The sequence below is a fragment of the Chelonoidis abingdonii genome, chromosome 6 (assembly GCF_003597395.2).
Source record: "Chelonoidis abingdonii isolate Lonesome George chromosome 6, CheloAbing_2.0, whole genome shotgun sequence".
Classification (NCBI taxonomy): Eukaryota; Metazoa; Chordata; order Testudines; family Testudinidae; genus Chelonoidis; species Chelonoidis abingdonii.
The window spans coordinates 34,675,010-34,698,602 of NC_133774.1; the positions used below are offsets into that span (position 1 = coordinate 34,675,010).

Here is a 23,593-nt window from a genome sequence, read left to right on the forward strand (position 1 = left end):
TGGGGAGACCCGGGAGAGTTGATCAGGTACTCCGAATCCTGATTGGTGGCAGCGAGATCAGATCCAAGCTGGTAATAAGCTTGGGGGAGGTTCATGCTAAGCACCCAGATTTTGGACGCTAAGGTCCAGATTTGGGACAGGAGGCTTATTACAATGAGTTACGGGGAAATGTTCCCTTGCATGTATCAAGTTGCCTGCAGTTTCAATTTCAAGACCAGCAAAATAGTAAATATTTAACAAAGGACGTTGCACAATAGCCTCAACATTTTAGTGGTGGGTGTTTTTTGTAAAGCTAGCTCAAACCTATTCATGCTCTTATCTGTAAACGGTTTTAACGTACAGTACTATGAGCAGTGTTTCAATTCACTCAACAAAGGAGTGGCATAGTAAGGTACTTTGGAGCATCATTATTAAATTGCCATTTTGTGCAGTGTTCCTAGGTACCTTTTAGAGGTGCTATGTAGAGCTGAGGTGAATTTTGGATAATATATTCAGATTGAGTTGAAATTTGGAATGCTAAAATAACCATTCAAAATTTAAAATAAAATTGCTCAACTAGCTAGGTAAGTTATCGAAGTGTGCCCAGTGGGGGAGAGTATAGATATGTTTGATATGCCTGAAATTTGAATAGATGAAATTCAGATCAGCAAAAATCAGTCAAAATGAAATGCTGTAAAGTCTGTGACATTTTATCTAAACAAAATTCTGACTTCTTGCCTAGCTTTATTTTTAAGAAAGAATAAACAACAAATGGAGAATAAAACCAGTAACATTACTAATGATAGTGTCCTTTTGTATTCTTGCTAGTGATAGGTACTCCTTCGAGTCTGTGTCTGAAATTCTATCTGTTTCACTCTCTCTACACTGGTATCCATCACTGTGAGATGTGACAGTCTGCCAGAGGGCAGCTCACCATACTGGAGTGGCCCACTAAAGCTTATATCCTGATAGTCATTGTGAAACTGTTTCTATCAGAAGTTGATTGTAGAAATGATTGTAGTGGAGTTTGCACTTCTAAAGACAAACAGAGGTTGATCTTATCTCTTGGCAGCAAATATGTACCCAGAAAACACTTGTTAAGTGTCAGTGACAACACACAAAAAGGCACAATGGCACTATTTTACAAAGAACTTCTTTACAAAGCTGTGGCTGGAATTAGGGTGCCACCTGGCCATAGACATCTGGACATACCAGAATCATATGTATACGTTTAACAGTACATTAAGTCTCTTTTGAATCTGATGCATGTGAAATTCTCTAGAAACTGCCCTTTCTAAATACACTCTTACTCTGTGGTTCATACAGCACTCTGGGTTAAACGAACAGAGATGTTGTATTGACTTGAATTGGTGAGGAGGAAGGTAGAGAATTGTTTTACTGACTTTGTTATTACTTATAGGGTTGCCAACTTTCTACTTGCACAAAACTGAATACTCTTGCCCTGTCCCCTGCCCCGCTCCTCCTCCGAGGCACCACCCATGCCGTGCCCCTTTTCTGAGGCCCTGCCCCCTCCCTAATCCATGCCCCCTCCCTTTGTCTTTCACTCTCTCCATCCTCACTGGCTTGCTCATTTTCACGAGTCTGGCTCAAGGGGCTGAGGTGAGGGAGGGGGGTGAGAGCTCCAACTGGAGGTGCAGGCTCTGTAGTGTGGCCAGAAATGAGGGATTCAGAGTGCAGGAGGAGGCTCTGGGATGAGGCAGTGGGTTGGGATGTGAGAGGAGGTGAGGGCTCTAGCTGGGGGTTAGGGCTCTGGTCTGGGGCCAGGGATGAGGGGTTTGGGGTGCAGGCAGGGGCTCTGGGCTTGGGCTGAGGGGTTCGAAGGACAGGAGAGGGAATCAGGGCTGGGGCAGGGGGCTGGGGGCAGGGCCGACTCTAGGTTTTTTGCCGCCCCAAGCAAAAAAATTTTTGGCTGCCCCCTGTCCCAGCCCTGGGCTCTCCCCCCCGTACACCCCTGCTGCCCCAGCCCTGGGCTCTTCCCCCGCTCCACACTCCCTTTCTCCCTCAGCGCTGGGCTTCCCCCTTTCCCCTCACCAGTGCCCTCCCTCCACTCCCCACTTTGCTGCCGCCCTAGCCCTGGGCTCCCCTCTTCCTCCCCATCAGTGACCCCCACACACACCTCCTGCCGCCCCAGCCCTGGGCTCTCCCCCTCGCAACCTGCATCCTCCTTCCACCGCAGCCCTGGGTCACTGATAACTCGCTCCCAGGGTGGATCATTCAGCAGGAATTTTGGATGTGCACAAAACGCAGACAGGATTGGTTCCCATATGGTTACAGAGCTGCAGTAAAATGGAACCATTTTCACCTTGTGTGATTGGAGGATACCTGGATGTTTATTCAGGGCCGCCCAGAGGATGGGAGGTCCACCGGATTCGTGGGACTGACAAGCAGCAGGGCGCCCCCCGCCCAGTGAAATGTCCAGAGCCGGCCCTGTTCGGTGGCAGGGGGCTCTTCCGTTCCAGGACCTGCCGCTGCTGGAGTGCCCCAAAGACCCACGGTGGGGGGCCCCCCGCCGGCGAATTACCGCGGAAGCGGGACCCGCCGCTGAAGTGCAGCCTGCTCTTCGGCGGTAATTCAGTGGCGGGGAGCCCCCGCCACGGGTCTTTGCGGCACTTCGATGGCGGGTCCCGGAACGGAAGGGCCCCCCGCCACCGAATTACCACCGAAGACCAGGTTGCACTTCGGTGGCAGGTCCCGCTTCGGCAGTAATTCGCTGGTGGGGGGTCCTTCCGCCCCAGAGCAGAAGGACCCCCCAGCTGGCGAAGACCGGGAGCAGAAGAAGGTCCGGGGCCCAGCCCCGCAAGAGTTTTCCGGGTCCCCCGGAGCGAGTGAAGGACCCCGTTCCAGGGGCCCCGAAAAACTCTCATGGGGGCCCCAGCGGAGCCCAGGGCCTGGGGCAAATTGCCCCTCTTGCCCCCCCTCTGGGCGGCCCTGTGTATATTACAAGACTGTCCTCCATAAATGAGGAAAAATTGAGGTGCCTTTATTATTCTTTTGTTCCACTCTTTCTTTCTATGGGGAATTTGCCAGTGCAATATCACTGTCTTCCTTTTAAACAAACAAACAAAAAGGCAATGGCTGTTGAAAATAGCAATTCCAGTCCTAATAACCACTGGGAAGCATTTCTTGCTCAATTTTATCCTACTTTTTCTACAGCAAGTTACAGTGGATCAGTATATTTGATTTGGGAGAAATGAAGTCGAGCTACCCAAACTGAAGCTTGAGCACTCCTAAGTCGAGTGTTCCAAATCCGGAATGCAGGTGCGGGTGTGTGTGTGTGGTGGGTGTGTGTGTGCGGGGGGGGGGGGAGAGCTGTGGGCTCCGGGGGAGCCAACAGCAGCAACGTATCAGCAGTGTGTCAAGAGCGGCACAGAGCCAAACACGCTGGTCGTGTGGCAGGTAAGGGGCGCGGGGACTGAGAAAGGGGTAATACGGGGTGCTGGGGGAACAGTCACAGGGAAGAAGGAGAGGGGGTAGTTGGATGGCGTGGAGGTCGGGGGGCAGTCAGGGCATGGGAAAGGGAGGTTAGATGGGTCAGAGATTCAGGGGGGCAGTCCAGGGACAGGCAGTCGGTTGGATAGGCCATGGGAGTCCCCAGGGGTTGTCGGGGACAGGAGGGGTGGGGTCCTAAGGGGGAGAGCTGGGGGCGGGTCCAGGAGGGAGCAGTTAGGGGACAAGGAGAAAGGGAGGCGAGATGGGGGTAGGGTCCCAAGGGGCAGTTAGGGGCAAGGGGTCCTGGAGGCGCACCAAGGGGACAAGGACCAGTGGCGCTAGATAGGGGTGGTTCTGGGGCGTTAGGGCACTAGGGTCCTGGGAGGGGGTGAGCAGGGAAGCAGGGAGAGCAGGGGGTGAGTGAATGGATTGGGGTTTTCTGTGGAGGGCAGCGGAGGAGTGCATGGTTGGCAGGGTGGGGGCTTCCTTCCCCATAGAGGGTCCTGTTTTTTGAATGTTAAAATGGTTCTCCCTACACTCGCCAATCCAGCAGCGCCGTCGCGGAGGCCCCCTCCTTCCTTCCGTTGTAGTGGCCAAGCAAATGCTGGGAAACGTAGTTCCTTTCCCTGCTCCATGGGCTGTGCTCTAGGGCAGGGAGCTAACCACGGACTGACAGCCCCGAGCCCCTTGGTTCTCACGCTCCAGGCTGGATCCCGCGCAGGCTGCCCCTCAAATGGCGCCCCAGAGCAGATCGGCTTAGTTTGCTGGTTGCCTTGAGAGCTGCCCCTGGTTGGTTGGTGGTGAGGCTCTGCCTGGGGTGGGGCTCTGGGGTGGGGTAGGGGGAGGGGTTGGGGTTCAGGAGGGTGCTCCGGGCTGGATGAGAGGTTTGAGGAGGGAGGGGTGGGCTGGGGCAGGGGGTTGGGGCCCAGGCAGGGGGTGCAGGCTCTGGGCGGCACTTAGCTCAGGCAACTCCTGGGAAACAGCGGCATTTCCTCTCTCCAGCTTCTATGTGGAAATGTGGCCAGGCAGCTTTGTGCACTGCCCCATCCACAGGTGCTGTCCCCGCAGCTCACATTAGCCACGGTTCCTGGCCAATGGGAGATGCAGGGGTGGAGGCCCCTGGCTGCCCCTATGCATAGGAGCCAGAGGGGGGAAAATGCCAGCTGCTTCCCGGGAACCGTGCAGCATGGCGGCTAGCAGGGACCCTGCCAGCACCATGCCGCCAACCAGACAGTCAACAGCCCGGTCAGCACCGGGATCCCTTTTCGACCGGGTGATCTGGTCAAAAAATGGACACCTGGTCACCCTAATTACTGACAATGTTTACAACATAAAGCACTGTGCACTTATCCACTACTGTTTCCACTGGTTGAACTTTACTGTGCATATTCTCATTGAAGTGTACTGGCACTTGCAGAATATATAGGAATAAAAGAGTCTTCTTAAAGGACACTTTATAAAGGGTGTCTTAATTTCTAAGATCATTAGACAGGAACTGCTTCTTATGTCTGGATAATGCCTAGCACATTGTTGTTACTACTGGAAACAAAAGATTAAATAATAGCTCTTCAGACTATTGTGCTGCATATGCTCATGACTACTTTGGAGGTTTTCTCATAACACTAAGTCTCAGGCTGCTGGTGACAAATCAGCCACTAATGCTGTTCTTGTTTCTCTGAGGACATAATCCTTTTGTTTGTGTGCAGCCCAAATAGCCAAGCTCCATCCTGGCTAGTCCTGTAGAAGCAGGGCAAGGGCCAGGGCCAGGGCAGGGAAAGGAATGCTTTCCAAACTCTGACTTCAGAGTGATGATGGAGCTGCTTTCCAGCCACTTTCTCACTGCACACTAGACACATTGCACAGTGTGAAGAATGGCTGGATGAATCTGCACATTCATGTATGCATCAGCTCTTTTTCTAATCTAGGCCTGATCTACACTACAAAGTTTTGCTGGTAGCTGTGTCAACTGGGAGTGAGAAAAAATTGCACCCCCTAAATGGCATAGCTATCCTGGCAGAACTGCTGGTGTAGATGCAACTAGGCTGATAGTAGTGTGTTTTTGTTAGCATAGCTAATGTCGGTCAGGGAGGTGGTGTAGCTATGCCAGCAGAACTCCTGTCAGTGTATGCTGAGTCTCCACTAGGAAGGTCTCTTGGTATAGCTATACCAGCCAAGGCTTTATAGTGTAGACAAGCTTCTAGACCTTTACTGTACTTTTCATCAGAGTATATGAGCACCCTTCAACCCCCGTATAGCAGTGTAGACAGAATCCCTTCAGAGGTACGTTCATGGGTGTCAGACAGTTCTCACCTGCTGGGTGGGCTCCTGGTATCTTGCCAACTTGTGCAGCAGTACTCACAAAGGGACATCCTTGGTGGCAAGGGAGGGCACAGAACTTAATGAATGAAAAATCTGGAAAACATTCTATTTACATTAAAAACAATTTTGTTGCTGTACTACATTTTCTCTTTGTCTCTGCTCTTCTTTGTGGCTGAGGTTATTTTAAAAATAATGTCACTTTTTCCCCTGAAGTTCTAAAGTAAGGTTCTAAAGTACAAGAAGAAGTTGAAGGGAGATAAGTCTTGTTGGTTTTGGTTTAATGATATGTTTCCCTTGTGTTGCCTCAATAAAAATCATGCTGCTCTTCCTATAGTAGGAGATATCACTAGTTAAAGGAAGGTTAGTAGACAGTACTAATTATAGAGAATGTGTTCAGAATCCGCTGGAGTGAATGCCTTGTGAGAAGTCAATTTTTTATCACAAGGAAACAGATGAAGCTGAGGTTTTCATTATTATTTTTGGAGCTGGCCATTTCAATTATTGCATATTTTGAGGTTGTGGGCTTTGTTAATGCTGCAGTTCTCTTAATCTCTCTGTGGTTCCACTTGGGAGAAACTAGGGTCACCTAAGGACCCTACACTGAAGGCATTCTGTAGTTGTCCAGGCTAAAGGGAGAGGAGAGAGTTTCCAAGGCAGTTTAGTAAAATGCAATTTGTGTGACATTTCATCAGAGTAATTTATTCCTACTTGAGTTAATGATAGGATAGTGAAATTGAACGGATTTGAATACTTGCACTTTTTGTTGTCAAAAACATGCAGGAAGCTGTCAGTCTTTCAGGGAACTACTGAAACATTGCAAGGGAATCTAGGGTGGCCAGGTGTCCGGACAAAGAGGGGACCTGACAGTGTCCAGTCACTGTGGGCAAGGGAGGTGGGGATAAGGTGGCCAGGTGCCCAGTTTTCGACTGAAAAGACTGGTTAAAAGAGGGACCTGACAATGTCTGATCAGACACCCAAAGTCCGGTTACTGGGGGTAGGGAAGGCGTGGAGGCACAGGGTCATCACCCACATCAGCTCCTACTCAACCAGGGCTGCCTTCTACCTGCATGGGGCAGCTGCAGCTCCCAGCCCAGGCTCCAAAGGCGAGTCCCTCCCAGTCCAGGCAGGGGGGAGAGAACAGCAGTGAGCAATGGGGACAAGGGGAAGAGGAGCTAATGAGATGAGGCTTCAGGGGAGGGGAGAAGTCAGGGAGGTTCTGGCACTTCTGCTGGAGTGTCCAGTTTTTAACTATTACAAAATTGGCAACCATAGAATCAGCCCTTGTATGTATAATAAATTGTTGAGGTTTCTGGGATCAGAGTAGGAAGCTTATTAAATAGAAAATGTCAAGAGAAGGGCAAGTGATCTCTAGTAACTTGGAAAGCTGTGAATGAATTGAAATAAGTCTTCTAACTCAGTCAGCAGTAGTGAGCTGGAAGAGTAAACTAGAAAGCATCTAGTAGGACTTTCCCAAACCTTGCCAATGTTTGACTCACAATTTGTGCAGACTTGAGTATATTATATACTTGTATAAAGTAAACTGGTCCCTGCCAAAACATGGGATATTGCTCTTTAGTATGATAAACTGCTGTAACTCAGCTGCAATTACTCTGACTTACTGAAACTGTGACTGCTTCTGGAGGAGAATTTAGCCCTTTTCAGCAGGAAATCATAAAGTTGCTCAGCTAAGCCAAAAATAACTTGTTTTGTAGAACCACTGCTAGATGAGTTGCAATTATTTTTGGTTTTGTTTTCACCTGTAGTATTAGCACTGAAGTAAATAACCTGTGTTAATTATTAAATGGCTCCAGATGTTTTAGGCTATGTGAGAGAAACCTTGGCCCCAGATAGAAGAAAGTATGACAAATAGTCTGTATTAAATGATGTTAACCATAGGGAATAAGAGTCACATTTTCAGACTAGCATAGATGAAATATGAATAAAACTGGAATTGAAGATTACAAAATACTCTAATTTAGTGCCATTTTTCTAAATATCTCTCAGAAGTGTCTCTTGTCCAGTTAGTCGTCTCTTTTATACATCAATTTTAATTTAAAGAGAGATTCTCAATTTAAAATCTAGTAAATTCAAAACATGAGTTAAAAGTAGTCATAAAAAGGAGAGGTTCTATAGCTGCCTTGGCGTTCCCTGACAATATTGGTAGGTATTCAGCCACTTTTTTTAAATTCTTCCCTATCAAGTGCTGTTAAATACGCAAAGTAAACGTACAAGAAAAAAATAGGAATATTATTCTCTAATCTCTTTGTTACAGTAACCTTAAGGTATAGCAATGGTAGGCAAAACATTTTCAGTCAGAATGGTAATTATGAGTAAAGTCCTATTATCTCTCTGCAATAAAACAGTGAACACAGTATTCTCTATATTAGTTAATTTGACTTGAAATTAACATTATGCTGCTGCTATGTTTTTATGTGCTACAAAATTTAATATGGAAAATGCAGAACTGTGTTGTACAAGCTGTGGAGAAGCTGGAGGTTTTGGAAGATGGAGCGAGAACAATTCAGGTGTTTGGTATTTAAGAAGGGGAGGAGATTTGGAATTGTATGAAAAACACATTACCTGGATATCACAGCTGATCAATTTAGTAAAAGTATAGTTAAGAATGTTGACATTTAAACTACCATAGTTAGTTTCAAACTTAATACCCTTTGTGATTGGGGAAGTTCCTATTTCTTTTAGAGCTACTGTTTCAGGCTGTTTAAGACTCAGGCAGACATCACTGCATTGATCTGTGCTTTTGGAAGATCATCTTCACAATCACAAGGGGTAAAAACATTTTTTTGAATGGAAGCTTAGATTCCAGAGCACAGTTTTGAGGCTAGAGGTGTATTCTGTGATTCCTTCTAGCCTGAGAACGAAGCTTAATAAGCAAAGTGAAAAATATCTCTGCTGTCGTACACTTGATAGAATTTAAAGGAATGAGAGACCGTGTATTGTGTCGTGTATTTAATCATAATTAAACTTTCCATTAATTTTTTTAAAAAAACCCTCATTGCTAAGTTTGGTCAAAAAGCAAAAATACATACATAATCAGTGAATATATTTGACTTATTCCACTAGTAATATATTTGCTGAATAACATGTGACTAGCTATAGTCAGAACCGTAACAATATGAATTAGATTATTTAATTCCAGTAAAATTAAATTATGTATGTGCCAAGTATTACTTGACCAGCATCTCTCTTGCATTTATCTTCTTTCTCTTCCTGTTTTCTCTCCACCTTTTTCTTTCCTGTTGTCACTGTGTCAACCGTGGCACATCTCAGGGCCTTGCAGTTCATTTTCACATTGGAGGAGAGACAGTGCAGTGTAGTGTGGGTATTTTCTTAGAGTAACTCGTTTATTTACACATTTATGTATATGAGTCTTTGGACAGAAGTAGACACAAATATCATATAAATAATATCCTCTTCCAGAAATATCAAGCAACCATTTTAAAAAACTCTAGTGAGAGCAATTTAAGGCAGTACTGCTGCTTGCAACAACTCCGCAAAATAAACTTAATTATAAAATTAACAATAATACGGTGTTTCTTCAAAATTACTTGCATGTTGAGGTCTGATATACACCTAAAACTTAGGTTGACCAAGCTATATTGCACAGGTTGTGAAATTTTTCACAGTTGTGAGTAATAATTATGTTGACCTAACCCTCACTGTAGATGCAGCTAAGGCCTGGTCTACACTATGACTTTAGGTGAATTTAGCAGTGTTACCTCAGTTTAAGCCTGGACCCATCCACACGAAGAAGCCCTTTTTTTTTTTTTTTACTTAAAGGGCTCTTTAAATCAATTTCTTTACTCCACCTCCGACGGGATTAGCGCTGAAATCGGCTTTGCTGGGTCAAATTTGGGGTAGTGTGGACACAATTCAATGGTATTGGCCTCCGGGAGCTATCCCAGAGTGCTCCATTGTGACCGCTCTGGACAACACTCTCAACTCAGATGCACTGGTCAGGTAGACAGGAAAAGGCTTGCAAACTTTTGAATTTCATTTCCTGTTTGGCCAGCGTGGCAAGGTGCAGGTGAGTGCAGATCTCATCAGCACAGGTAACCATGATGGAGTCCCAGGATCACAAAAGAGCTCCAGCATGGACTGAACGGGAGGTACGGGATCTGCTCGTCATATGGGGAGAGGAATCCGTGCTAGCTGAACTTCGTTCCAGTAAACAAAATGCCAAAACATTAGAGGAAGTCTCAAAGAGGCCACAACAGGGATGCACAGCAGTGCGCATAAAAATTAAGGAGCTAAGGCAAGCCTACCACAAAACCAGAGAGGCAAACGGAAGGTCTGGAGCAGAGCCATAGACATGCCACTTCTACGCTGAGCTGCATTCCATGCTAGGGGGTGCAGCAACTACTACCTCAACCCTGTGCTTTGACTCCATCAATGGAGAATCATGCATCAAGGAAGCAGGTTTGGGGGACGAGGAAGATAACTCACAGGAAGGAAGCAGAGAAACCGGTTTCCCCAACAGCCAAGATATGTTTCTCACCCTGGACCTGGAGCCTACCCAAGGCATGCTCACAGACCCTGTAGGCAGAGAAGGGCCCTCTGGTGAGTGTACCTTTGTAAATATTACACATGGTTTAAAGGCAAGCGTGTTTAATGATTAATCTGCCCTGGCATTTGTGGCCAGTACAGCTACTGCAAAAGTCTGTTAATGTATGGGGATGGAGCGGAAATCCTGGTGTTTGCTGGCATTCAGACAACATCCATTCCTTATCACTCTCCTGAAGATAACGCAGAGAGAGAGATCATTCATGGTCACCTGGTTGAAATAGGGTGCTATTATTAAGGGGACATTCAGAGGTGCCCATTCCTGCTGGACTGTTTGCCTGTGGCAGAACAGAAATGTTCCCCGCTGTTAGACACGTGGTGTGGGGAGGGATGAAGTGATCATCCCAGAGAATAGCGTGGTGTGGGGGGTTATTTGGGTTTGTGCTGCATGCTAACCTGCAAATCACAGTCCCTCCTTTTAAACTGCAAACCCATTTTAAATGGCAAACCCAATGGCTGCTTGGTATGGGGAATGAGGGCACTGCTGTTTGAAACCATTCCCCCATGTTATGAAAGTTAAAGAAGCCAAAAGACTGTGGCTTACCATGGCTGCCTGCAAGCCGAATTCTGTTGCCTGGCACTGTGGGAGTGATCTCTCTCACCACACCAGCAGGCCCTCAATATAATTAGAGGCAAAATGCTACCTTGTAATGAAAGCACGTGCTATGTAATGTGAACAGCAAGGTTTAATGGGAAAGAGTGATCTTATTGTTTTCTAAAATGTGTCTTTTTCACCACCAATATCCCTTTTTTCCCCCCAGCAGCCTCAAATGTTTCTCCTTCGCAGAGGCTAGCGAAGATTAAAAGGTGAAAAAAATGCACTCGGGATGAGATGTTCTCAGAGCTACTGCTGTCCTCCCAGACTGACAGAGCACACCAGAAAGCGTGGAGGCAGACAATGTCAGAGTACAGGAAAGCACAACAGGAACATGAGGAGAGCTGGCAGTCTGAAGAGGATAGGTGGTGTCAGCTTGCTGACAGAAGGCAAGAGTCGATGCTTTGACTGCTGGAGCATCAAACTGATACGCTCCAGCATATGGTTGAGCTGCAGGAAAGGCAGCAAGAGCACAGACTGCCACTACGGCCCCTGTGTAAAAACCGCCCTCCTCCCCAAGTTCCATAGCCTCCTCACCCACAGCCCAAGAATGCAGTGGGGGGGGGCCTCCGGCCACTCAGCCACTCCACCCCAGAGAATTGCCCAAGCAACAGAAGGCTGGCCTTCAATAAGTTTTTAAGTTTTAAAGTGCGGTGTGGCCTTGTCCTTCCCTCCTCCCACACCCTTCCCAGACTACCTTGGCAGTTATCGCCCTATTTGTGTGATGAATTAATAAAGAATATACAAATGTGAAGCAACAATGACTTTATTGCCTCTGCAAGCAGTGATTGAAGGGGGGACAACAGGGTGTTTAGCTTACAGGGAAGTAGAGTGAATCAAGGGGAGCGGTGTTCATCACAGAGAAACAAACAGAACTTTCACACCATAGTCTAGCCATTCATGAAACTGGTTTTCAAAGCTTCTCTGATGCACAGCGCATCCTACTGTGCTCTTCTAACAGCCCTGGCGTCTGGCTGCGCGTAATCAGTGGCCAGGCTATTTGCCTCAACCTCCCACCCTCAACGTCGCTCCCTTACTCTCACAGATATTGTGGAGCACACAGCAAGCAATAATAACAATGGGAATATTGGTTTCGCTGAGGTCTATCCAAATCAGTAAACTGCGCCAGCGTGCTTTTAAACGTCCAAATGCACATTCTACCACCATTCTGCTCTTGCTCAGCCTATAGTTGAACAGCTCCTGAGTACTGTCCAGGCCGCCTGTGTATGGCTTCATGAGCCATGGCATTAAGGGGTAGGCTGAGTCCCCAAGGGTAACTATAGGCATTTGAACAGCTCCAACGGTTATTTTCTGGTCTGGGAAGAAAGTCCCTTCCTGCAGCTTTTGAAACGGACCAGAGTTCCTGAAGACGTGAGCATCATGTACCTTTCCTGGCCACCCCACGTTGGTGCTTGTGATCCACCAGTGCTTGCAGCAGCATTGAAAAGTACCCCTTTTGGTTTATGTACTCGCTGGCTTCGTGCTCCGGTGCCAAGATAGAGATATGGGTTCCGTCTATCACCCCACCACAGTTAGGGAATCCCATTGCACCAAAGCCACCCACTATGACCTGCACATTTCCCAGAGTCACTACCCTTGATATCAGCAGATCTTTTACTGCGTGGGCTACTTGGATCACAACAGCCCCCACAGTAGATTTGCCCACTCCAAATTGATGCCTGACCGACCAGTAGTTGTCTGGCATTGCAAGCTTCCACAGGGCTATCACCACTCACTTCTCAACTGTGAGGGCTGCTCTCATCTTGATATTCTGGTGCTTCAGGGAAGGGAAAAGCAAGTCACAAAATTCCATGAAAGTTCCCTTACGCATGCAAAAGTTTCACAACCACTGGGAATCGTCCCAGACCTGCAACACTATGTGGTCCCACCAGTCTGTGCTTGTTGCCTGGGCCGAGAATCGGTGTTCCACAGCATGAACCTGCCCCATTAATACCATGATGTGCACATTACCGGGGCCTGTACTTTGCAAGAAGTCTATGTACATGTCTAGGTCCTCATCAGTCTTGTCAGCACGCTACCATCGCCTCCTCACCTGGTTTTGCTTTGGCAGGTTCTGGTTCTGCATAGACTCCAGGATACTGCATGTGGTTTTACAGTGCTCATAACTGCTACAGTGATCTCAGTGGGCTCCATGATCCCAGTGCTATGGCATTTGGGCTGAAAAAAGACACGAAACGATTGTCTGCTCTGATGGAGGGAGGGGCGACTGATGACACGGCTTACAGGGAATTACAGTCCACAGAGGGGATGGCTTTGCATCAAGGAGAAACACAAACAACTGTCACACACAGAATGGCCCCCTCAAGGATCAAACTCAAAACCAATGGGCCATTGATTTCACGGAGGGCAGGAGGAAGCAAATGAATACAAAACAAATTGGGTCTATTTCTTATTTTGATCCATTCCATCTATCTTTTACATCTTTAGGGTGGCAGCAGACGGTGCAGTTTGACTGCTAGCCATTGTCATCTCCTGGGTGCTCAGCAGAAGGAGTCTGCCCAGGCACCTGTGACTGACTTCACCAAGGTCGGTTAAAAGAGCACCCAGGAATATGACGACGATGGCTTCCAGTCGTAATGCACTGTCTGCTGCCAAAAGGCAAGGAGCTGCTGCTGTGTAGCAATGCAGTCCCACATCTGCCAACACCCAGGAGAATTATGGTGACAGTCAGCTGTGCAGGTTCCATGCTTGCCGTGGTATGGCGTCTGCACATGTAACCCAGGAAAAAAGGCATGAAACCATTGTCTGCCATTGCTATCACGGAGGGAGGGAGGGAGAGGGAGAGGGGGGCCTGACGACATTTACCCAGAACCACCCGCGACACTGTTTTTGCTTCATCAGGCATTGGGATCTGAACCCAGAATCCCAATGGGCAGCGGAGAATGTGGGAACTGTGGGCTAGCTACTCACAGTGCAACGCTCGAGAAGTTGACGCTAGCCTTGGTACTGTGGATGCAGTCCTCCAACTTAATGCACTTAGAGCATTTTTTTGTGGGGACACACACAGTCGACTGTATAAAAACGATTTCTGAAAAACCAACTTCTATAAATTCGAACTTGTTTCGTAGTGTAAACACACTCTAAGTCAATGGAAGAATACTTCTGTTGACCTAGCTATTAGCTCTGGAGTGTATAGTGTCTACACTGTTGGTGTAGTTGTCTGCTTTGCAGCGATGTAGCTGTTATGGCACTGTTGCGCTTCTAATGTAGACATACCCTCAGGTTATGTCTATGCTGTAATCATGTGGTGTGATTGTAGTGTAGACATATCCTTAAAAGAACTTCTTAAACTTCATGTAACAGCAGCATCTGGTGACTCCTACTACAACTCCTGATGACTCCTTCCTATGACACTATAATGGTTCATACTGTATAGCTTCCTGAGTTATTTTCTTTTGTCTTTCCCTCTTCCTCTTATCTTTATCAGCCTTTCCCAACATTTGACCAGATTTTCAACTGAGATTTGGCCCCTTTGTCCTGGTTATATAGCGTAAAGGAGCTGTAACCTGAACACAGATTCCCAGCAGAGAATTCCCCCTGGTATATTGGGAAATTCCCTGTTGGCTGTAGGAGTGCTGGATCTGGGCCTGTTCCAGCCAGACCATGCTCCCTCTTGCTGGGGGGTGTTGGGAGTGGAAAAGGGGCATGGTGGAGCTCCACTATGCTATGCCCATCCTCTGCTGCTCCAGGGTTTATTAAGAAACCTATATCATTGGTGCAATTTTAGAGCTGTATGGAAGCAGCTCTAAAAGCCATTAGGGCTGTGGCTGGCCCTCAGGTTCAGGGTGTTGTAACCAACTCCATGACATATCATTCTCCCCATTGCACCAAAAGGAGCTTTGATGCCATTAAATAACATAGTGGACAGTGTTGCAGATGTGTGCATATTTAAAGCAAAATGCAGCCTTGGTTTTGGGGAAAGATCCACTTCTTTCTTGAGGTTTAGACAACTGTGTGCATTTTTAGCAGTATGAATACTGAATGGAATACAAATGTAGCATAGTCTAATGTTACAGGCTACCTCTGTTTGGGTTGTATGGCTTATGGGTACATGGTAAAGAGAAGTTTATACCATGTTCATTGGAAAAGGGGTGACATAGTCACAGAAAGTTTTCTTACTGGGAGAATAGTTTAAATGGTATGTACAACTTTTGTACCACATGTAAAACTTCAAAGTGGGCCTGTCGTGTTTGATCTTTGAATCTCTACCATGTCTTTATAATTATGCCTGCTTTTGCAGTATTTATTAGACTTTTTTTCTGTATGTCCAAGATATAATTAACTACATCAGTGAATTTAACAGAATATTTTATCCAGTGCAGAGCTTTGGTCTAATTAAAATGAGTCCACATTCCGATATGATTCTGCCATGGTTTGTGTCAACATGGTGAACTATTGCATTGTCTTCTCATTGTAGTAAATAATTACTTCTTTAAAAAATTTTAAACTGAAGACAAAATAATACCTTTGTGACATGAAATACAGACTAACAATAAATCCATTAGAAACATAAGTTTTGCTACATGGATTTGTAACAAGTAATCAAATACCAATAAAATCTCCTTTTGTTTCATAACATTTGATACTGCTAAATATAAAATTATTTTTGTTCTCGGCGATAATCAGGGCACTGGATCGCAACTCTCATTTTCATCCTAACTAACTTTCCATGGCATGTTTACGTATTGCTCTTAAGGCACTTTGTAGCCTACTTATTTAAAAACAAACAAACAATCCAAGTGGAACCCACAAGGATTTTTGTTTGTTTTTAAGTTTGTAATTGAAATATCACGTAGAGGCAGGGTGCACATTACATGCTTTATTATATCAGAAAACCTTGCTTTAGCTTTTACCAAAATATGGAAAGTATTTTAAAAAAAATAGTAATGAAGAAGTTATAGGCATTTTTAGACAGGTAATTTATATTTATGGAAAGACTTCCCAAATGTTCAGACTTAAATGTGCACAGCCTGAACATGTATTACTCTGCATTGTAATAGCAGCAAGGAAATAATGATGTAGGTATGTAAAGCAGCTATGCACCCATCATCCCTGGCACCTATTATGTATGCCAGGACAGGCATTAGACATGGACTGAATAGGTGAATGCATAATGATGCTGCCCATCCTAAAAGGATACTGGCATTTTATTGGAATGTTGCCAGCAGACAAGTTGTGAACCTTTCTTCCTTTTGTCTACCTAGTTCTTTTTCTAAAGGAGTGTCTCTTTTTCTGGTGAGATGTGCAGGAGGTTTCAAATATGCTCCCAAATCCTGTGAGCTGGCTGTTGCAGGAACTTCCTTCCAGGGCGTGCAGAGAATTCTGGAATGAATTTACTTCTCCCAGTTTTCACCTATAAATGAAGGAAAGTGATTGTAGTTTTTTGGGATACTCAGAGAGAGTACTCAGCAAGGATTCACCTTAATGGAAATAAAACCAAAGTACAAGCTTATTTATGTGGCTGTGTATGTGGTAGTATTTACAAACAAAAGTTCAGATTGGTAACTTTTGGATGCCTGACTAATCTTTCACTGTGATCACTAAATGAAAATGTAGATCTCTCTCACTGGAAGCCCAGAAAATCCAGCTAGTAGGGCAGACTTCATATCAGGAGGATCTTGGATTCTGAAAATGAGTTACATGAAGGCAACAACTACTAAACATTTCCAGCCAAGAATATATAATACTTAAAACATAGTGCAGTGATTGGCATGTGTAAGTGCATAAGAGAGCTCCTGTTTGATCATAAGCTGAAAATAGGTCTAAAATAGACATGGCATTTTTTGTAGGCAGTGTTGTAGCTGTGTCGTCCCAGGATATTGGAGAGACAAGGCTCTCACAAACAGGTCCAGTAAAAGATATTACCTCACCCACCTTGTCTTTCTTGGCATTTTTATTATACAATTGTCTGCATTTTTTGTTCCCAGGTACTGTACTTTGATGTACAAAATAGGGGAAAAAAATCTGTATATACCCATTGTAATGTAAGTACTATACATGGCCATGGATTTGGTTGACAACTACATTTATTACAGGAAAAAGTCATAGGTCCTCTTCAGTGTTGCAGCTTCCCAGGAGAAAAAGAGAATTATTTTCTGCACTGAGCCCAAAGCAATTAACATTTGAATGAAGTAAATGTGAAAACAAATAAGAGAGAAGTCGAAACAGTTCTTAATATATTCAGTGTGGTTCACTTAGTAAGGGCAGTCCAACCTTTTCAATGATATCAGCTGAATGCTAGTTTGGGGGCACCTTCCCAGGCCAAGTGCAGAAATCTAATTCCAGATTCTAGAATGAGATAATTTTTGTAGGATGGTGTTAAGAAGTAATAAAATTAAATTAAGTAAGGCTATGTCTACGCTGCAAAATTAAGTCAATCTAACTTATGTTGGCATACAGCTGCCTCAGTAATCACATTGCTTGTGTATGTTTACACTATGCTCCTTGTGTCAGTGGTGCTCATCCTCACCAGGGCTCTTGTATTGATTGTATTGTCAGTGGGGACATTGTGGAAGGCTCCTGAAATTAACAGTCAACATTAACACTTACACTGCATTGACCTAACTACATCAACCATGACTCTATGTCGCTCATAGAGATGATGTTATTAAGTTGGCGTAGCAGGACAGTAACATCAGCAGGAGTAAAATTTAAGAGTAGACACTCCATAGTTAGGTTGATGTAAGCTGCCTTGTGTTGACCTAACTGTAGTATAGACCAGACCCAAGATATTAGCTCATTTGTTACTTGAACTTCAATGACACATGAAGGCTGGGTGCCTCTAGAAAACTTTCAAAGGGTATGCATGCCCCATGCTCCTGACTTAAAGAGGAGACTCTGGCAGCAGCCTCACTGTAGCCAGCACTGGTGCTCAGATCTTTGGCCTGTGCAGTGGTAAAGTGCTCCTCCCTTGCCACGGGGAAAGGGGTGCCAGCTGGCCTGATCATAGGGGAGGCAGGAGGTAACAGGCTGGGGCACCTGCATACCTGTCCAATGGAGAAGCCCCTGCCAAAGTTCTGGTGCTGCAGGTTGGGTTGCAGGGGACTGGAAGCCATGGCACTTGCCTGAGCCTCCTGCCCTGGACAGGGTAGCTGTGAAAACAGGGGCTGCAGCCCAGAGGTCATGACTTTCCATGGGCAATGAGGAATAGTGTGCCCCCAGGGCTACACGTTACTTCTCTCTCCCTCCCCCCTGCACTCTCCAGGCCATCCCAGTGCACATAGTGCAGCTGAAAATTTTTCAGGTGCTGGACAATACCAGATCATGTTCACCACGATCTGGACTTACACCTGGAGCTGATACTGTGAAGCAATATTGGGTTAGATCGGGCTGGTGCATTGACAGAGATACTTCAGATGATACATATTTTCAAGATCGCTTCTTATTAGCACTAATTGGCTGGCTTGATGAAAGTAGGCAGGGGAAGGGGCAAAAGCAAGTCATGTGTAAAGGGTAATGGATAGTAGAAAGAGTGCTGTGGTGATTGCAGAAGGGGAATTATGAGTAGGGGGGAGGTGGCGGGGCAGAAAGTGGGGGTAGTGGTAGGAGAAGAGGAGGACGCAAGTCAGAAGGTGGTGGAGGAGGTGGTGGGTAAGATCAGAAGGGAGACAGGCAGTTTTCTGCAGCTGGGCTTGGCTCAGCCCAGCAACTCAGAAGATGCCAGCGGAGGAGCAGGCTAAGGGATATCCCTGGCACATAGCTCTGTGCTGCCTCCAAGACTGTCTGTATTGCCTCTGCCAGCTCACAGTGACAGGTTCCACTCCCCCCATGGATCCCCATCGTCACATTATGGATGAGCCACCCAGCATTACAGCGAGCCTGGTCAGAGTTACCTGCAAACGCAGCACCTTCCAGGCTGGAGCTAACTCCATAGTAGCACAAGTGAGCATTGGTGCTGATGGCCTGGGATCCCCTGCCCTGCCGGAGTGTGCTGCTCCCACTCACCAGACCTGAGCGGGCCTGGGCTCTGCTGCTGAGTGGAGTGAGGAGCAGGTGGGCTGTCTGCGCAACAGACTGAGCAGAGTGACAATGAGTCTTTACTAAAGTGATCTCAGCATTTTGGTCATTGCAAGTCTGCCATAAATTGGGGGTCCATCCAAGTTTCCACTCCTCTGCTGGTCTATATGTAGTTACATGGGGCAAAATAGAATACACATTAATGTTACAGGTATCTCAGGCAGTTTCTTATAATATCAGTTCCATATGTTAGTACCAAGAGTCTTAAGTGAGATGCTGTTAGCTAATTCACTGTTCAATTATGTATGATTTTTGACTGATAACATGAGAATAAATTAAGACGCAACTTAAAGATGGTGTTGAGATAAAGTGCCGGGAATTTGGAACACAACAGATACATTGGCAATAGCTTTACAGTAATCAGATTTTTACATATGAAATGCCTTTAAAAGATCCATTCAACTGCCAGTGTAGATGATTGTGATTACTGTAGGAAGTATTGTGAAATATACACAGTGTTATGTCTGCTCATATCCTTCCTTCTCCACAATACCAATCAGACGTTTAGTGGCAAAGGAAGTTCTTTCATTCTTAACCATATTTCTTAAATGACTTAACTTGTAGCAAAAGATAATTACTCACTTTCAACGGTTGTTTGATATGACTAATATATGATTTCCTGTCTTAAGTTCATCACCAAATGTTAATAAATATGCAGGAGAGGCTGAGGGAACTGTGATTGTTTAGTCTGCAGAGGAAAAGAATGAGGGGTGATTTGATAGCTGCTTTCAAATACCTGAAAGGGGTTCCAAAGAGGATGGATCTAGACTGTTCTCAGTGGTACCAGATGACAGAACAAGGAGTAATGGTCTCAAGTTGCAGTAGGGGAGGTTTAGGTTGGATATTAGGAAAAACTTTTTCGCTAGGAGGGTGGTGAAGCACTGGAATGAGTTACCGAGGGAGGTGGTGGAATCTCCTTCCTTAGAGGTTTTTAAGATCAGGCTTGGCAAAGCCCTGGCTGGGATGATTTATTTGGGGATTGGTCTTGCTTCGAGCAAGGGGTTGGACAAGATGACTCCTGAGGTCCCTTCCAACCTTTATTCTTTAATTCTAAGCTATGTGTATTTTTCTGTGAGGAACATTTTGCTTTCTCTTTATATATTTTGGGTTAAGATACGGTTTTAGGAGAGATTATTGAAGTGTTGCTTATTTTAAGTGGATTTTGCACCCTCAGGTTTCACTTTAGAACAGCGTTGATCAAACTGGGGTCTGCAGAAGCCTAATGGTCCCCAAGAGTACTGCAGGGGGTCCGCAAGCCCAGCGGATCAACTCCTTCCCCTCCCTCCCAGCATCTCCTGCACAGTGGGGCCGGCGTGCAGGAGGCGCTGGGAGGGAGGAGGAACAGTGGGGATGGGGTGCGATCAGGGGAAGGTGCAAAATCACGTCTGGGGCCACTAGCTCCGCTGATCAACTAAGGTTGCCAGCCCTCTCAGTTTCACTAGAAGTCTCCTGGAATCAGGTTCTATCTCCCGGAGGCTACTGAAGCCAAACTGGTAGATTTTAGGCACTAAAAGTCCGGTGACGCAGCCGAGCTAAGGCAGGCTCCCTGCCCACCTTGGCTTTGCGCTGCTCCTGGAAGCAGCTGCATATCCCTGTCATCCTTGGGGGGCCCAAGGGGTCTCTGCATGCTGCCCCTGCCTCGAGCACTGATTCCGCAGCTCCCATTGGCCAGGCACTGTAGCCACTACCAGAGAGATGTGCCGGTCACTTTTGGGAGCCTCCCAAAGTAAGCGCTGCCCAGCCGGAACCTGCACCCCTCACCCTCTCCTGCTGCCTGACCTCCTTTCCCAGCTCAGAGCCCTGCACCCAAATTCCCTCGCAGAGCCTGCATTCCGCACCTCTTCCTGCACCCAAACTCCCTGCCCCAGCCTGGTGAAAGTGAGTGAGGGTGGGGGAGAGTGAACGATGGAGGGAGGGGAGATGGAGTGAGTGGGGGCAGGAAGAGGTGGAACAGGGGTGGGGTCTTGGGGGAAAGGGTGGAGTGGAGCATGGCCTGGGGCTGAGCGGGAGGGATTGGGGGTCCCAAAAAACTTTAAATCAAAATGGGGGTTCTCAGGTTGCTAAAATTTGAGAACTGCTGCTTTAGAACATCACATGCTCAATATATAGTGTGTAATATGATGGGCTGTATTCAGGTTGCCTGTCTCCATGACTGGTATCCCTCTTAAAAGCTCTTCCAAAACTGGTCTTGAGACTGCCAGAAAAAGTCAGGCACAGTAACTACTGACATAGCCATCAAGGCTGAAGGAATGCATTGACCTATTCCCTTAATTCTTAAGCAGGGCAGCATTTGCTATTGGGTGGAGGGGTAGTTCCTCCTCCTCCTCCCCCCTCCCACGCTCCCTGTAGGCTTTTCATAGGTCTATATTCTCCATTATGTCTTCCACTACCCCAACCGCTGCCTCAACTTTGCAGGATACAATATAATCATATATAATATTTTATGTGCTGACCCAACTGTGTCCTTCCTCACCCCTGAATCTTTCTGAAATGGTGCCCCTGTTCTTAAGCTAAGACTTTGAAACAAGTCATAGATTGGAAGAAACCCTTAAAGATCCCGATTATAAGGAATCCTTTAAACTCCTATCATTAATATAAGAAATCCTAAAGTTCCTTAATCTCATGTAAGATAACTGTTAGTACATAAATGTTATCATATGTAATGTATATGTAAACAGAAATAGGTATAACTATCCATTCTGGAAGGTAGGGCTCGCTATGATTTTTTCAGCTGTACTATTTTCTGATTAACACACAATTATATTTTGTATGGGTAGCACGCACAGTCAGAATTGATCTTTGAGCTAACTTTTAGGTGATTTCATATTAACCAGTTATATAAGTACTATATATTGGTGGTGGTTATTTATAGATGGGTGGGAAGCATAGTCAGCTAAGCACAAGAGAGAAGCCAGGAGCTCTAAATTCTGATCTTGGCATCGTCACCAACTTGAATGGCCATGGACATATCACTCACTATGTGTGAGGGGAAAAAATATATAAAACAGGCATGATACTTAGCTGCCCCAGGTAATATCTTTTAAAAAAAAAAAAAAACTTCTAATTTCCCAATATTGTTGTGAGCTTTAATTAGTTAATATCTGGTCAGTGCTTTGAAGATGCAAAGTGCTGTTTAAATACGAAGTATAGTTTATTTATTCACTTAGCCCTATATTTCCCAGGCTTCCATTTATAAGCTTATCTTCTCAGTGGTTTGTTCAGAAGAAAACAAACACTTAATATGTGAAAATAAAATGGCCCGAAACTGTAGACCTTCTATGATAAAGGAATAGGTTGATTTGATTGTGTTCAATTTCAAATGCAGCATTAGACTACACACAGTATAAAGGACTTATTGTCATCAATTGTTCTTCATTATAGTGTACATAAATAGGCCTTTAGGAAATCCAATGCTAGAAGGCTACCATATGTCCAAAGATAATGGAGTATTAAAGACTACAGTAAAATATATTAAAATATATTCATTGTGTCTCTTGGATTCACACACATTGGTAGCGCTACAGGATTTATTAAGCAATGTAGTTAATAGGTTATTAAACTCTGTCTACTGTACTATCATGCCCATATAGTGCATTGACAAGCATTCATATAATCATAGATGGCTATTCATGTGTAGGGGTGGGAAAAACGTTGATTTTTATTGGGTGTGTCAAAGGCCACATTTTTAACTACTATATTAAGGAGAGTTGGCATAGACAGATGGGCTGTTTCAGTGGAATCAAGATTCTTTCTTTAATTGCTATTTACAGTAATATTAATCTTCCTGTTAACAGGCATTCTTCATAATTGCTGTGAAGCATATAACGTTGGGCTCCCAGAAGCAAAATTGTTTTCTGGTCCTTCAAGTGAGCAGTTTGGATATGCAGTTCAACAGTTTATAAATCCTCAAGGCAAATGGTAAGAGTTTTGAGTTCTTTGTCCTGTGAAAAGATTAAGAGCAAATATGATGCAACTGTTTTCCTAAGTGCAGTTACAAAGCTCATTTGAAAATGTTTCCATTATTTCATTTTCCTTTAAAAAGGAAACTTCTTGCTGGTAAAATACTAAGTGACTTTATTTGACTAAAATTAAAAAGGGAAAACATTCAAAGGACAAAAGTATTTAAATGTTAAGTGTTTTTGAAAGAATGTAATCTGCTGTTATTTTATACCCAGTAATGTGACTAATATAAAAATTTTTTATATTTATTCCTGTTGATATTTCTTTGAGTAAGAGGTGTCATTTAGTAGATGTCATGTCTGAGAGTGCCATGACTGAGAGTGCCATGACTGGAAGAGAAGTTGTTTTAGAAATGATTAGTCAATACTAGTTGAAACCATGTTTCTTCTTTGAGGGCTGGTCCTACCTACATTGCACACATGAGTATGCATGAGCAGCAGGCTTCTGAGACTGGAAGATCTTTCAAGGCACATCTGTTGGTCTGCACATACATCCTGGATCTCCTCATGCTCAGCACTGAGGGTATAAGGAGAGGTGTGGACCAACCGCCTCTTCAGTTCCTTCCTACTGCTACATGATCTCATTTGGACTCCTCTGTGTCTGGAATTATCCTCTCATCGTCTTTATCTCTGTAAATAGAATTGTACATAGTTTGTTAGTGTTTTACAATAT

At 45.2% G+C, this 23,593-nt stretch overlaps 1 protein-coding gene and 1 pseudogene across 1 annotated transcript in view; both read left to right on the forward strand.

The window, feature by feature from the left end:
- Positions 1 to 23,593, forward strand: part of ITGA2 (integrin subunit alpha 2) — a 100,340-nt gene that overhangs the window by 9,535 nt on the left and 67,212 nt on the right. The window contains 1 exon segment of the mRNA XM_075066941.1: positions 22,756 to 22,879. Coding sequence (XP_074923042.1) covers positions 22,756 to 22,879 — 124 coding nt within the window.
- On the forward strand, positions 9,754 to 14,280 carry LOC142047017 (uncharacterized; annotated as a pseudogene).